The sequence below is a fragment of the Schistocerca piceifrons genome, chromosome 1, assembly GCF_021461385.2.
Source record: "Schistocerca piceifrons isolate TAMUIC-IGC-003096 chromosome 1, iqSchPice1.1, whole genome shotgun sequence".
Classification (NCBI taxonomy): domain Eukaryota; kingdom Metazoa; phylum Arthropoda; class Insecta; order Orthoptera; family Acrididae; genus Schistocerca; species Schistocerca piceifrons.
This window is the reverse complement of record NC_060138.1, coordinates 189,494,736-189,510,771: the sequence shown is the minus strand read 5'-3', so window position 1 is coordinate 189,510,771 and position 16,036 is coordinate 189,494,736. Positions and strand designations below refer to the sequence as shown.

The following is a 16,036-nucleotide window of genomic DNA, read 5'->3' as shown; positions in this document are numbered from 1 at the left end:
TGTTATGTTTTTTAAGTCTTGTGTTTGCAATCTTATCATTTACTAGAGTGAATCAAAATGTAGGTTACACTTATGGCCATTTATTAAATCACAAACACAGAGGCAACATGGCTATGACAACATACAATTTAAGTTCACTTTTCCACAAAGTCCCCAAAAGACCATAAACCATTTCAGAATGGGTAACCAACTTTTTGATTAAGGCTGCGTAGAAATCACCTCCAGTGCTATCTAGCCACATTAATACACCTGCTTTCAGCTCATCATTGTTTCAGAATCAGCGTTCCCCAAGACCCTCTTTCATCTTGTCGAACTTAATAATCGCACTGTGGTAGGTCCGGACTGTAATGGACGATGCTACTATACCTGCCACTTGAATCGCTGCAGCAGGTCTGACATTTGGTGGGCCGAGTGCAGTGTTGAATTATCGTGCAACAAAATCACCCTGACACTCAATTTTCCCCACCACATTTCTTTAGTTATCTTATGCAGCTGCTGCAATGTTTGAAAATAATGAAGCAGAATTGATTGTCATGCCTTTTGGCATAAATTCCACTTGCAGCACACCGTCCATGTCAAAGAACACTGTCACCATCACCTCTCCTGCTCAAGGTTGGGCTTTAGCCTTCTTTCGTTGTGGTGATGTGGTGTGCACCCATTCCATCAATGTTCTCTTTGTTTCGGGGGGTAAAATGGTGCAACCACATTTCATCCCCTGTTATGATTCGCCACAGAAACTTGCTGCCCTCCACAGAATACCATCCCACAGAAAACCTTTCCAAAAATGACAGCGGTGATTGGAAATGTTGTCCCTTGTGAACATTTGTGAGCAGCTGTGGGATCCATCTGGCAAACAGTTTTTGACATCCAAGGTCCTGGTGGACAATGGAGAACACACTGCCACACAACATGTTCTGCATGCTGACAATTTCCTGCAGTGTGATACTCTCTAATGATAACATCCATAGAGTCAACATTACACAGTACTGGATGTTGCGGGCCTGTCTTCGTGATATTCGTCAGTGAGATCCGTGCGTCCAGCATCAAAGTTTTTACACCACTTTACAATACCTGGGTGAGAGATTGAACACTCACCATACACAGCATTTATTTCATGGTGAATGTCCGTGCAATTGAGCCATGTAGCCCACAGAAATCTGATTGTTGCACGCACATCCAATTTGGAGCGAACATCCATTTGATGCACCATTGAGCCTAGCCTGCTCGTACACACAACATGACAAGATACCACACCGCCCGTCCTATTGGATTTCAGTAGTTACTGTCATGGTTACTCACTGGCCATGATCACGACACACAGTGTGTTCTCGCTGCAATCCAGTGAAACTTTCTCTTTGATTTGCCCTCATATCTTGTATCCTGAGTCCAGTAAACTTGTCCCTCTGCATAGACTTATTTCCTTTTATAAAAATTGATATTACTCTAGAAATCTTAGTAAGCTTCCAGTCATTGGTGATATTCCTGCTCTTCCAACATTCGTTTAAGAGATGTTGAGTTGCAGGCGTATCATCATTCCTCCATATTTCAGCAATTCAGCATTAATACCACCTCTTCCTGTCACTTTTCTGTTTTTCAGTGATGTTAAGGCACATGTTATTTTATCAGACTGTATTTCATCTAATCCCTTGTAATCTATTGAATTAACTTCAGTTGATTGTGCTCTATTATCATACCACAATCCCTTGAAATGATTTACCCATTGTTTTTCTTCAATACTGTTTATTTGTATCTTCTCCTTTCTATCATGTTTAAAGTTTTTAAAACTTTGTAGGCCATTTATTGTCTCTCGAGAACAGTGTTCTCGATATTAGAAATAAATCTATCCCAATGTTCCTGGCGTGCTTTTCTAACTACACATTTAGCAGTATTTCTGCTCTCCTTGGAGTATTGCTTCTTCTCCACTACGGGATTGTATAAATATTTACACACACACACACACACACACACACACACACACACCCTGTTTTTCTTTAACAACTTTCATTATATCCCCGTACCACATTTTTAGACCCAATCTTTTCCATATTTTTTTTCTTCTTTCCGAGTGCTTCTCCTGCTACTCTGAAAACCATATACTTTAGATACTGCCATTCTTCTTCTAGACTATGTTTAGTTTTCAAGTTTTCTAGCTCTTTATTTAATCTGCTTTGGTAAAGTAGTATAATGCTGTCTTCTCCTAGCAAGTATACTTAATAAACACTTTGATCTTGTAGGTTACTTATCTGTTTTGTCATTTTTTTCCATTTCGCAAAAATATCTATTCTGGAGATGACTATAAAATGATCAGATCCTATATCTTGTCCTCTATAACTATTGTATGCCTTACTTGTCCCACTAGCTTATCATTTACCAAAATGTGGTCAATTACTATTCTAAGACATCTACTGGTCCAAGTATACTTCTGTATATCTCTCCACCTGAAAAGTGGATTTGTTATTTTTAGATTATTGTAAGTGGCAAAAACCCTTAGTATTTTCCCATTTTTAATTACACACCAGTTCTCCAAAAGGCCCTATAATATTTGTTACTGGGATATTTCCTATTCTGGCATTGAAAACACCCATAATAATAATGTGGTAAGTAGCACTCACTACATTTATTCACAGTCTTCTGTAGTTCTTCAAGATCCTTGACTCATACTTTTTCCCCCCTCTTCTAATGCACAAGCACTTGTTGCCTCTTCTTTAGTTTCCATATTACTGTTAGTACTCTTTTGCTCATGTATGTGCACTCTTTGATATCTCTCTCTCTCTCTCTCTCTCTCTCTCTCTCTCTCTCTCTCTCTCTCTACCCATCTCCTACGCAGGAGCAATGCTAAACCACTGCTTGCTGTTTCATTTTCCTCAACTCTACTATAGAATATAATGTAATCTTCTATATACAAGGGGCGTCCAGAAAGAAATGCCTTTTTTTTTTTTTTTTTTTTTTTGCTCAAAGTGACTGCAGAGCATTTCTGACCACTGGGTTAGGTGGTAGAGGAGCTTTAAAGCGATGCCTCCGTTGGTCTGCTCCAAGCACCTGCGGCATCAGGATCGCTGGCTCTGCACACTTGTTTAGAGCCTGTGTCATGAAATGCAATGGAACCATCACTCAAGCACTGTTACGCAATAAAGTTTTGTTTGAAACTGAACAAGCCACTTGTGGAGACCAACCGATTGTTAAAGCTTATGGGAACACTGCTCCATCATATTCACAAGTATTGTGGTGTTTGAAAGCATTTAAGGAAGGGCAGGAAGAGCTGGTCGACAAACCAAGGCCTCTTGGGGTACTAGGAGTAGTGTGTGTTGGTTACCAGCCATCTGCTCAACTCCCTGTCTAAGAGCAGCAGAATTTTCTTTTGAGGTTGTCTCCCTTAGCAAATATGTTCTAATAATTTAAAGGTGCTTCAAAACTCACCTTTCAACCTCACCCATCAGCTACACAACAAAAGCAACTGTATGCCATGCACTGTCCAGAGGTCATGTGACTGGTGTCCCCTTTGTACCTGAGAGTGGGGTTTGTTGGCACAGCTGTGTTGAATTCTTCAAGGTCTCATTCATTCATTAAATTTCAGTGGACATTTCTCAGAGTTCTGATTCTGAACAATTATGCAGCCTAGGTAGACTCTGGGATCATTTCCAAACTTTGACCGTTGGCGATAGAAAAGGAAAATTACCTCCTCACAGGCCTTGAAACAAAATATCATTGGGGTAAAAAAAAAAAAATGGGGGGGGGGGGGGCAAGCAAGAGTTTCCCCATCAGAGTAAGATAATAGGAAAAAAAAAAAAGAAGCAGCCTGACCAAAGTAAGTGGAGGTAATAAACTTAGCTATGGGCCTATGTGATTACCATCCATGTTCTCCCAATAAGGCAGCCCCCAACTGGGACTACACTTTGTTATCTCACCATTTCGAGCTTTTATATTGGTTGATTTCTCAAAAGTTGAACAAAGGCTGTAACACCCAAACATATCTTTTCTCAAAATCATTGATGTCCTGAATGGTTTCAGCCAATACTGGTGCAATTGAGTAGTCATTTTATTTGCAAAAAACACAACTGAAATAGTTTAAAAACTTACATTTCAACTAGAACCAAGGTAAGGTAATCTTGGTAGCACAAGTGTTTTTTAATAGCTTCCAAGACAATTTCAGATTAATGCAGAGAAACTGAAATGAACCCTTGAGTGGGTGTAGGCGAGTAACTCATTATACAAAGATGACTGGCCATATTTTTCTGAAACAACTGATGTAAAGGAAATGGTACAAAATTGCACATCAGCCTCATGTTACTAATATATGGCTTACACTGCTGAAGCACGTGCCTACAACGTGGTTATTAGGCAGCCTGCAATGCAACAGTCTCGCAACTCAATCCAGCATTCATGAAGTTTCACATGTAAGCCTCCAAGCCAGTTGTGGCTGCTGTCAATCCACCAATGTAAACTTGACACTTAAGATAAACCAAGAACAAAGTGCATGACTGGGGCAACTCACAAGCTGTTGATAGTTACCACTTAGTGATGTCAGGCACCATGAAAATTTTTCCTTTATGCAGCAAAGGGACGTCCAGGATGGGTAAACAACAATATGGGAACAATAGGCTGCTACTCACCGCATAAAAGAGGTGTTGAGTCACAGACAGGCCTAATAAAAGAGACAGCTAACATATTTAATCTTTCAGACAAAGTCATTCCTCTGAATGAAATAGAAAGCACACATGTACGCACACGCGCATACACCCCCCCCCCCCCCCCCAACCCCATATACACAAACAGATATATGGCCACTGTCTCTGGGCACTGGGGGCTGAAGGACTTTGTTGAAAAGCTGAAATATTTTAGCAGTCTTGTTCACAGTGCCTCTTGTGAACACCCCCTCTATATGTTGAGTAGCCATCTGTCCTGTCCATATTATTGCTTTCCTCTAATACTCATCTAAATTCCCAACATTATAGACACTGCTAAACCACCCTGAACAGCACTGAGATGTTACCATTACTGTTTGGTCTTGACTTACAAAAACAGATGGGTCTTTTAATTCCTTTTCATTTCTTTTATTTATCCAGAGATCATCTTCCTATGACACTAGATTTTTCATCATACAATGAAAACAAATAGTTCAAAAATGCATACATACAGAATATTTATGTCTGCTTTGTGAGGATAGGACAAGTGGTCAGCTGTGGCTCTTATGAAAGAACCATCCTAACATATGCATGAAATGATGTAGGAAATCTTAAATCAGGATGGGCAGACAGAGAAAAAACTCCATCCTCCCAAATAGGACCAGTGCCTTAACAATCGCACAGCCTCATTCAGCTGGTCTCTATTACATAATGTCCTCTTGTCATACACTAGTTCTGTAAGATAAGTAGCATCAAAACAACAACTACGACAATATGTCACTTGCCACAAAGATATCATTGATTTATCACAGGCTGTTTATTGTACAACAGGAAGAGTTCTGCTTCATCAAACATTAAGTTGAATAAAGTTTCTGGGAGATTTTGCAGGACATCAGAGTATGTGCCTATTGATTAGCCAGCAAGAAACCTTATCATCACCTTCTTCCACAACGACCAGTTTGTAAGGATAGAATCATAAAGTAAGTATGAAAATCTCCCTACATTGTGGAAATCATATAATGGCTCATTTCCCTGTTTCAGCATTCCGTGGTGTCCAGAAACACAGCAATGTCTCTCATGATGCTTGGTTTTTAATGTAGAGTCCCTGCATTTTATTTTATTTTATTTATTTATTTATTTATTTTTATTTTTTGCACGAATTTTGATCAAATCTAATGTGTGGGAAAAACATACACTGCTGTGTCAAAATTTCTTGTTCTTAAATTACCTGCACAAAAATGTATGGTTTCTTGTTAGTCCACATTCAACTAAAATGATACTGTGCTGACTACTTAGAGGCAGAACCCCAACTCACTTCACAACAATAGCTTCGGATAAGAGCTAGTAGCAAACCACGGAGTTACTTTTTCTGCAGCCTGTACTTTCGCAATGCCACAGTGTCTTTGTATGCCAAATATCAGTATGTCAAGCATTTTTTCATTAAAAAATTCCAGGACCTTGTCTGGGTGTGGTCGCACGAATCTGGTTACAAAAAAGGGCATACAATTCATCATGCACTACCATAAGGGTTTTGATAGTGTTCTGCTTTACAGTTTTAAAACTGGTCTGACAGTAAATTTGTTGTGTACACTGTGCACAAGAATGATAGCTCAAGATAATCAGCATTACAGTCATGTTCACATGATGACTAGACTAAAAAAAATTTGCACACAACAAAGACAAAAAGATATGGACAAATTTTCTGTCACAGCTGCTGTTTCTACCTGTGACATTGTTTAGTGTGGTAACTTATAAATAGAGCTACAGTTGCATAAACTCAACCCACTGATTAAACTATGAAAAACGTGCACTATTCTGGGCAATGTTTCTCCTTAAGAAAACATGTCTCTATGCCTTACCTTTTTTTTTATTTGGGGTTAAATTTCCCCATATACACCTGCAACTTAAGACACACAATAATTTGCTTCAATTACGCATATTAATTACTACCCTGTATATAGAGTGGATGGGGAAAGGTTTCTGTTGCATAAACTCTCACAAATGCATATTTTTTATTGAGTTGTATTAACAAAACACACACTCTCTCTCTCTCTCTCTCTCTCTCTCTCTCTCTCTCTCTCTCTCCCCCTTTCCCCCTCCATCTCTCACCTCTCCCCCCCCTTTAACTAACCATAGAAAAATTTAAATGGTTATGTGACAAATATGGTGCAGAACAGTGAAATGGAGCCTATTCAATCCAATCTGATTTAAGAATAGATCAAACTGAGCTGATAAATTAAGAACATTAAGAGCAACAGAATTTTCTTCTGCATCATGTTCCAAACACAACATTAGAAGCATCCTAATATAAAATAATACTCACTAGTGAGCTTATAATGGACACTACATCAACTGTAGATGAAAAAGACAGCTTACAAAGATTGTCAAGCACAAATATACTGGTTTTTTTTTTTTTTTTTTTTTTTTTTTTTTTTTTTTTTTTTTTTTTTTTGTTAGCTGAAAAAAATTGAAATATCTCGAAAAGTACACATTGGATTAAAAAAAGTTATAGTTCCAATTTGTCTGTCTTGAAGGGGGACATCCCATGATTCCATACTTAAGCCTCCCACCTCGTGCATGGGTGGCGAGGTGCAACTTTGAAATCTTCAATGGGGACACCGGCTTCTTGTATGACTCTATGGCAAATTCACAAATTCAACGTATGTTTTGTCTGAAGCATTTTCTTCATTTCGCCACAGACGGAGAGGGTGGACAGGCCAGTATTTCATAACTCCTAATTGGAAACTCTATTCACAATGTCGTATTCTTCCGACACATCAAACTACTCAACATGCCACTGTGGCTGTGGGTTGATGCGAATGCTACTCAACTTTTCCAACTAGAAAACATGTTCAAACTTAGTATTGCCAACTTCAATACACTTAGTGATCCACTGTTAAAATGACTGTACACAGGAAAGAGCCATATCTGCAGGAATGTCAGCACAGGCATTTCTGATACAGCTGACCATATGTTTATGGCCTATTGGCACTTGCTAGTACATCTTACCTTTTAAATATTCCCATGGAAAGAAATCCGGCAATATCATATCCGGCGAGCTACTGGGCCAATTAATAGGTCTTCCCTGCTGATCCAGTGACCACTGTAAACATGGTCTAGTACCTGCTATGTTTCAATTGTGTAATGCATTGGGCAAATGTCATGCTACAACCATGTACATTGTCAAATGTCCATAGCAACATCCTGTAGTAGTACCAATAGTTCCTGTTCCAAAAACGTTTGCTATTTGTGTCCATTCAACATGCCATTGATAAAATACAGGCCAATGAATTTGTTCCCCATGATGCGACACAATACGTTAACCGACCAAGGACATTGATGGCCTTCTTGCCGTAACCAGTGGGGATTGTCTATGTTCCAGTAATTCATGTTATGCTGGTTTACACTGTGGTTTGTGGATGTAGACTCATCGGAAAACAGTACCTTGGAAAAGAACATGGGGGTCATTTGAATTAGTTGAATTGCCTACTCACAAAACACTACCTGGTTATGGAAATCGGCGCCATGGAGTTCTTGATGCAGTGGCATGTGGTATGGATGTTACTTATGACGAAGAAGTACTATAACAATACTACCTATGGACATACCAAAATCGCACAGTAATTGCTGTGTACTTATCCATGGGTCGTGGTGCACTGCCACTAGTACTGCTATTTCATTAGCTTCTCCTGTAATATGTTTGCTTTGTTTCCTTTTGCTGGTCTGTGAGCTGCCATCAGGCATTCACAACCTTGTAAAAGAACAAACAAGAGTTAACTTCTCTGAGTAACACTCAGCATACCAGGCAACAGCAGCCTCAACATTTCTCCTACATTCTCCATAAACTTGAATCATCTCGAAGTTTTCTTCTGTGGTTGCAACATTCATTGTCCCCTTGCATGTCTGCTCTCCAAAAGATAGTCAGGGGTGCAGGCAATAAACACTGCACAGGTATTGTGATGTTTAGAGCTGATATCTGTTCTACACCTGCACAATACATGAGCTCCAGTCGCAATGTACTGCCTGCTATGATACATTGCGGTATGTTATAAAATACTGGCCTGTCCTATGCTCACAGCATGGAAGTGGTGTCCCAAGTGCGATTGCATATTCAACAGCCATCGAGTAGCTTGTCTTAAATTATGATTGCGTACCCATTTCTATTCCTCTGGTTACAGCATCATCTGTCGAGAAATGAAGAAAATGCTTCAGACAAAATGAATGCAGATTTTGCCACAGAATTGTAATGTGCAATAAAAAAAGTGGGGATTCTGATAAAAGATTTCATAGTTGCCCCTTGTCAGCCATGCACAGGGTGGGGTGGAGGGTAGAATGTGGTATCACTGCATGTCCCCCTTAGAAATAAACAAATTGGAATTATAACTTGTTTTGATCCGATGTGTAGTTTTCGAGATATTTCAATGTCTTCAGTTAACACCCTGTACACAGCTATTTTATTCATTCCTGCAATGTCAACTTCTATTCTTTCTTGAACTCATTTTTACACATTCATCAAAAAACTTTCCACAAAATTTACTCAAAATTTATTCAGTCTATATGTCATTTAATTACATACTCCCTTCAAAGCACTTGTTTTGCATTTTACCCACACATGCTCAAGCAGAAAGTTAAGCATAATGGGATCCTTCACATCACTTTAGATAATGCTTTTAACTTATGCAAGCAATATCAGTGCTTCCAATTTGAGACTGATGATTCTTTTACAAAAATTTTGTAATTCTGGAACAGTGAGAATTCACCAAAATGTCAAATTAGAAAAGCAAGAACATTTATATACTGGCTCAATAAGGTCTAATGAGATAAATAAATGAACATCATCCCAAGATACATTAAGAATACTGACAACCCCACATTTCATTAGGAACCTTATATGCACGACTACTTTAGTAACTGTGGCTGATGCCTTTTGATCCAGCCACCAACCACACAATAGAGTGCTGCTAGTTGCCACACTGCCTAAATACTTGCAACTCATCTGCAGCACAGCAGCCATTACAATATTTGGTGGAACCACATCCTCGGATACAGTGCTCTTATTGCCAGTGCTAGCTTGCCTCTGCAAGAAATGTGCTATTAACACGATTTACTGGTATCTTCCACAAGACGAATTTACAGGTCACTGACCAGCCACTTGCTAGTCAATTGACACACCTGTCAGAACCTACAGCATCATGTCCAAACCGGGTCCTCACGCACGTTTTCAACCACAAACTATGCGCATCCACAGGTGTTTCCAGGCTATGTCAGTGCTACACGATTTAGGACGAGCAGTGCACTTAACTCAATGGCTACACTGGTATAACGGAGTGGCTCGTACATTCAAGAACCTGTCTTTGTGTTTGGTGTCAATCCGTATCACGTCAAAGCAATATTTAATGATCAAACAATTGAAAATCTAGGATGGAATGTAACAATATTATGGAAAGGAAAGTTGCCACTCACCATGTAGTGGAGATGCTGAGTCACAGTTGGGCACAACAAAAAGACTGTCACAAATAAAGCTTTTGGCAAAAATTGACAACATGCATGTGCACCCACGTGCATGCATGCATGTTTGCATGCACACACACACACACACACACACACACACACACACACACCACACACACCCACACACACCCACACACACCCACACACACACCCACACACACCCACACACACCCACACACACCCACACACACCCGCGCGCGCGCACGCGCGTGAGAACAGTCTTTTTGTTGTGCCTATCTGCGAGTCAGCATCTCTGCTACATGGTGAGTGGCAACTTTCCTTTTCACAATATTTAATGAAGTTACTTCAGTAGCTGTCATCTTTCCCACTTTCTTAAGGTACTGTGTAAAGAAGTTCTATTGTTCTTTCGGCTGCCTGGGCTCAGCTATTCACTGTAGTGTGAACCTTCCACAATGGGGTTCAACACTTACAATACTGTTAACATACAACGATTATTCTCATTAATGAAACATATTAATTTGTTGATGATGTTCCGATAACTTCAGTGAACAGGTCCATGTTCTCAACAGCATCTTTCAACATCATTACATGGGTCTCAATGTAGAGAACTTATCACACTATATTTTGAAAATGTCTGATCAGTAAACCCTGAATTTATAGCATATTTTTACTTTTGTTGTGAACTGTTCTGTTACCATTTTTACAGTCAGAATTTTGCACAGTTGTAAAATAGTTTTGCACCCAAGGTAACAGCTTTCCCTCCTCCCTCTCTCAAACTTACCCCCAATTATTAACCTTATTCTTCATTGTATCACTTTTATCAGCACACACATTCACACCAGCATTTCACCTTGTTGATTTTCCCATCACATACCATTTTTGCAGCAAGTTGAATGGGTTGCTCTGCTGATCCAAGAGGTGGTGGCTCTTGTGGTATTTGAGGTGGTGCAGATTCTTCGCGGAGATTATCTAATTTTATATCCAAATCGTAGTCTGCGGACTCTGGTATAGGTGGTGTCTCACTTTCTGTTGCATGTGCCTTTCCACTCTGCAACTGACTTAAAACCTGTGTACAAAAGTGTTGAAAATTTTACTTAAAGTTATAACAACCATGTGAAAAGTGAAGATTGCTATTCATTACATAGACGAGGCATTGAGAAGCACACAGAGAAAAAAAAAAACACATAGTGGTAGATATAATTAGCTATTCGGCTAAGTCCTTCAACTCTCTGTCTCACTCTCAGACATACACACAAAAAGCACGTGCATGCCCCACTGTCAATTTCAGGCATTAAGATCAACTTGCAACTGCATCTGAGGTGAACAGCGATTTCAGCTAGAGTGGAGTGGGTAGTACAGTTAGAGAAGAGTGGAGCACGTTGTGCAAGGTGCTATGCTCAGCAACTGGACGGTCTTGCTTTGTCTTGATCACAGTTTGTTGGTGGCTATTCAAGTGGACAGACAGCTTCTTAGCGGTCACACTCAAGGAGAATGCTGCACAGTTATATAGGGCAACAGGTTGGGAGTGGAGATGAAACAGGAGCAGAAAAGGGTGCGGAGTACGTTGAGTAGGCAGCAGAATATTACTGTGGGAGGGGTTTGAAGCATAGTGGTGAGGATATTTCTCATTTAAGGGTACAGCAAGAGGTAATCTAAATCATGGCAGAGAATATGTTTCAATTGCTTCATTCCTAGGTGGTACTGAGTTGCGAGGGAGGCTTTGTGCCTAGTCAGTGGGTGTGTGGGAGGACGGTAGGTAACGGGGGACACAAGTTGCAAGAGATTTGTTTTTGAATAAGGTTGGAAGGGTAATTTCAGTCTACGAAGCTTCAATGAAACCCCTGGCACATTTAGAAAGGGACTGACTGCTCATCACTACAGATGTGACACTCTTCGGTAGCTATATTGTACGGAAGGGACCTCTTGATGTGGAATAGATTGGTTTGTTGATTTGAGGAAGGGGACCAAACAGCGAGGTCATTGATCCCACTGGATTAGGGAAGGATGGGGAAGGAAGTTGGCAGTGCCCTATCAAAGGAACCATCCCGGCACTTGCCTGAAGCGATATAGTGAAATCACAGAAATCTAAATCAGGATGGCGGGACGCAGGTTTGAAATGTTCTCTTCTCAAATGTGAGTCCAGTGTACTAATCCTTGTGCAACCTCCCTCGGTGGGGTGGTATGGATGGCAACTGTTAAAGTGAAGGAATCTGTTGGTGGTTGGTAGGTCTGATGTGGACAGATGTACTGATGCAGAGACAGACATCAAGAAAGGTGGTTTCATAGGCTCTGAAGGACCACGTGAAGTGAATGGGGGAGAGGGTGCTGGAGTTCTACAGGAATGTGGATAGTGTGTCCTCACCCTTGGTCGCGATTATGGAGTATCATCAATGGATCTGAATCAGGTTGAGGTGTGGTGTTCTGGATGGTTAGGAAGGATTCCCCTAGACAGGCCACGAACAGGTTGACATAAGAGCTGCCGAACATGCGGGCTTTGCTGTACCACGGATGGCTTCAAATAAGCAGTAATTGTGGGTGACAAATGTAGATGCTACGATCCTTGTCGGTTGGTTACGGTGAATAGGAAGGAGGTTGCAGGGATGGAGTCTGTCAGGCACTTGGATAGGTAGTGTTCAATAGCTGATGTTAGTATAGAGAGAGATGGCATCAATAATCATGATCAGGGAGGTGGGTAGTAAAGAAACAGTAACTATGGAGAATCTAGCACATCTTATACATATTGCTCCAGCTTCACCTTCACCTGGTCCACCTCAGCCCAACAAATCACTTATCTTTATGTCAACCTCCACCTCAAGGATGGCTACATTAGGACATTTATCCACATCAGCACCAGTAATACCTCCACTTCAACTGCTGCCAGCCATTCCACACCCAGAAATCCCTTCCATGCAGCCTAGCCTCCTACAGTGGTCATATGCAGTACCCTTGCCCATCCCCATATCATCCATACTCCCAACCCCTTGCCTCATGGCTCTTTCGTCATCAGTTTACTGACTGCAGCCTGCCACAAATTTCTCCCTTCCGCCAACCTTTTCATCTTGGAGTAGAATGACCAGAGACCTACAGCAGGTTTACCCTGTTCTTCTGCCCTAGTCTCCCAAGGACTTCATGGCATTCTGCAACCATCTTTGATCTCATTGCAGGGGCTGGCAGAGATTACAGTGATGCTTGGCTATCTGAATAAATGTAGATGCTATGATTCTCGTAACACCTAGGCAAATTCTCCTCTGCATACACACTGGTAGCAAATATTTCAGCCTGGAATACTCTGGCCATCTTCACTAGAGAGACTGCTCTCTCTAGACTGCTTCTCATATACTCCGGCCCCAGTGTCTTCATTCGTTTTCAGGCCATCAGTAAACCAGGCTATGTCTCCTGAATGGTGGTGTGGTCTGTTCTTCCACTGCTCCCAACAGTTACACTGAAAGTTTTATTGCAGCAGCTGGAAATCATAATGAATCCAGTCCTGTCAGAGCTTCTGTTCTAGTACAAACTTCACGATAACATCTAAATTCAAGGCAGATATAAACTGATTTTCATACGTAAATACTGTAATCTATATTCGTGAATTTTTATTAATTTTTCTAGATATTTGCCACATTTTTCTCTAAATATAATTGTTCATTTAAATATTGATATAATTTTAAAACTATGATTTTATACTATGATAATTATTTAAAAATAAGCAATAGCAATTTTAGAAATTCCGAAGGAATGTTATCCATCCCTCCTGTCTCATTTGATGGCAAGTCTAGCAAACCTCTATTAAACTCTGATTAATACCGGAACCTCTCCGTTTTCTGTATCATCCTCCCTTTCTTCTTCTGCAATATTGTCAGATAGTTCCTCCCCCTCATAGAGACCTTCAATGTACTCTTTCCTCTGTTCCCTCTCTACTCTATGCCTAACAGTGAAATTCCCACTGCTATTAATTTCACCCAAGATTGTTTCGACTCTTTCATATACTGCATCAGTTCTCCCAAAAAAACACACCTTTTTCGATCTTTTCACTTTTTGCTCCAGATATTTTGCCCTGACTTCCTCACACTTCCTATTTATTTCGATCCTAATTTACTTATATTGCTGTATTTCCGTCTTACTGACCAAATGAAATATATGAGCCGCTGAGAGCCAAAGTGGTATAACTCAATGTTTTCCACTTCTAAGGAATGAAAGGTTTTGCATTTCATGTAATGTAAATTCATGCTTTACAATAATTCATGATTCTTTTGATGAAAATGAGATGATATAATTATGAAATATTTTAATTGCATTTACTACAGACATTGTAGGTATTTTTATCATAAATCCCTTTCTATAGTCTCTAGAAGTTGGATTACCACTTTTCCTCTCAAAAATTTACTCATTGTGAAAGGTCGTTGTCGTGGTCTTCAGTCCTGAGACTGGTTTGATGCAGCTCTCCATGTTACTCTATCCTGTGCAAGCCTCTTCATCTCCCAGTACCTACTGCAACCTACATCCTTCTGAATCTGCTTAGTGTATTCATCTCTTGGTCTCCCTCTACGATTTTTACCCTCCAATACTAAATTGGTGATCCCTTGATGCCTCAGAACATGTCCTACCAACCGATCCCTTCTTCTGGTCAAGTTGTGCCACAAACTTCTCTTCTCCCCAATCCTATTCAATACTTCCTCATTAGTTATGTGGTCTACCCATCTAATCTTCAGCATTCTTCTGTAGCACCACATTTCGAAAGCTTCTATTCTCTTCTTGTCCAAACTATTTATCGTCCATGTTTCATTTCCATACATGGCTACACTCCATACAAATATTTTCAGAAATGACTTCCTGACACTTAAATCTATACTCGATGATAACAAATTTCTCTTCTTCAGAAACGCTTTCCTTGCCATTGCCAGTCTACATTTTACATCCTCTCTACTTCGACCATCATCAGTTATTTTGCTCCCCAAATAGCAAAACTCCTTTACTACTTTAAGTGTCTCATTTCCTAATCTAATTCCCTCAGCATCACCCGACTTAATTAGACTACTTTCCATTATCCTCATTTTGCTTTTGTTGATGTTCATCTTATATCCTCCTTCCAATACACTGTCCATTAAATCAAGAGTTGTGCCACTCTACTTATAAACATTTTGGCTAAGTTAAATACCTGAGAAGAAATACGCTGTCTTTTACTTTCTGTAATTAGAATTTATTTATAAAACATAACTATAACGTGATACAATTATGCACTTTTCTCACACAAATTGAGTTAAAATAATTGCATTATTGTTAATTACTATAATGCTCCCTACTGAGTCTATCTGCGAGTACAGCAGTGTGTTCATCTACGGATTATAAAAAAATTGTTGTTTCTAAATGTCAAAATTCCTTAAAATGTCATTCATTTCAAGAGGTTTTATAATGGAGAATGTCTGTTTACTCTATTTCTCCATCCACATCATCTTATCATCTTCCTCTGCCACAGAGTCAACATGTACAGGTCCAGATTCCTCAGCCAAACTTGCAGTTGTCAGTTCATTGAAAAAAGCTCGGTGCACCGGAGGGATGTACGTGAGAAGTGTCATCATCTCATTCCTTTTTGCCTCATGACAGGTCTCACAGCATTGTTGAGAGAAAAGAGTTTTATGGTTCACGTATTTAATGTGAGTTATCACTGCGTGGTGAGTTATCACTGCGTGATTCGTGCAGGCTTTAACCTAGACTTCAACACAGAGTGCAAACTTCCCTTATAAACACAATTTCTGCTTTAATATCATCTTGATATTATAAATCTAAAGACAGAAAACAATGCTAATGTTTACTAGCATTATTACAATGCCTTTTTGATTTTAGAGCATAAATACACACACAAAACAACACAGAACAACAAGACCACACGGCCTTGCCACTTGACTTACCCACTATTCCCACGAACGCTCTTCACTCGGACATGA

The 16,036-nt window shown here is 39.9% G+C and overlaps 1 protein-coding gene across 1 annotated transcript in view; it reads right to left on the bottom strand.

Moving 5' to 3' along the window:
• LOC124785478 (probable Rho GTPase-activating protein CG5521) overlaps positions 1-16,036 on the bottom strand; it is a 261,077-nt gene that overhangs the window by 82,325 nt on the left and 162,716 nt on the right. Inside the window, exon 28 of the mRNA XM_047254185.1 lies at positions 10,969-11,160. Coding sequence (XP_047110141.1) covers positions 10,969-11,160 — 192 coding nt within the window. The remainder of the gene's footprint in view (positions 1-10,968; positions 11,161-16,036) is intronic.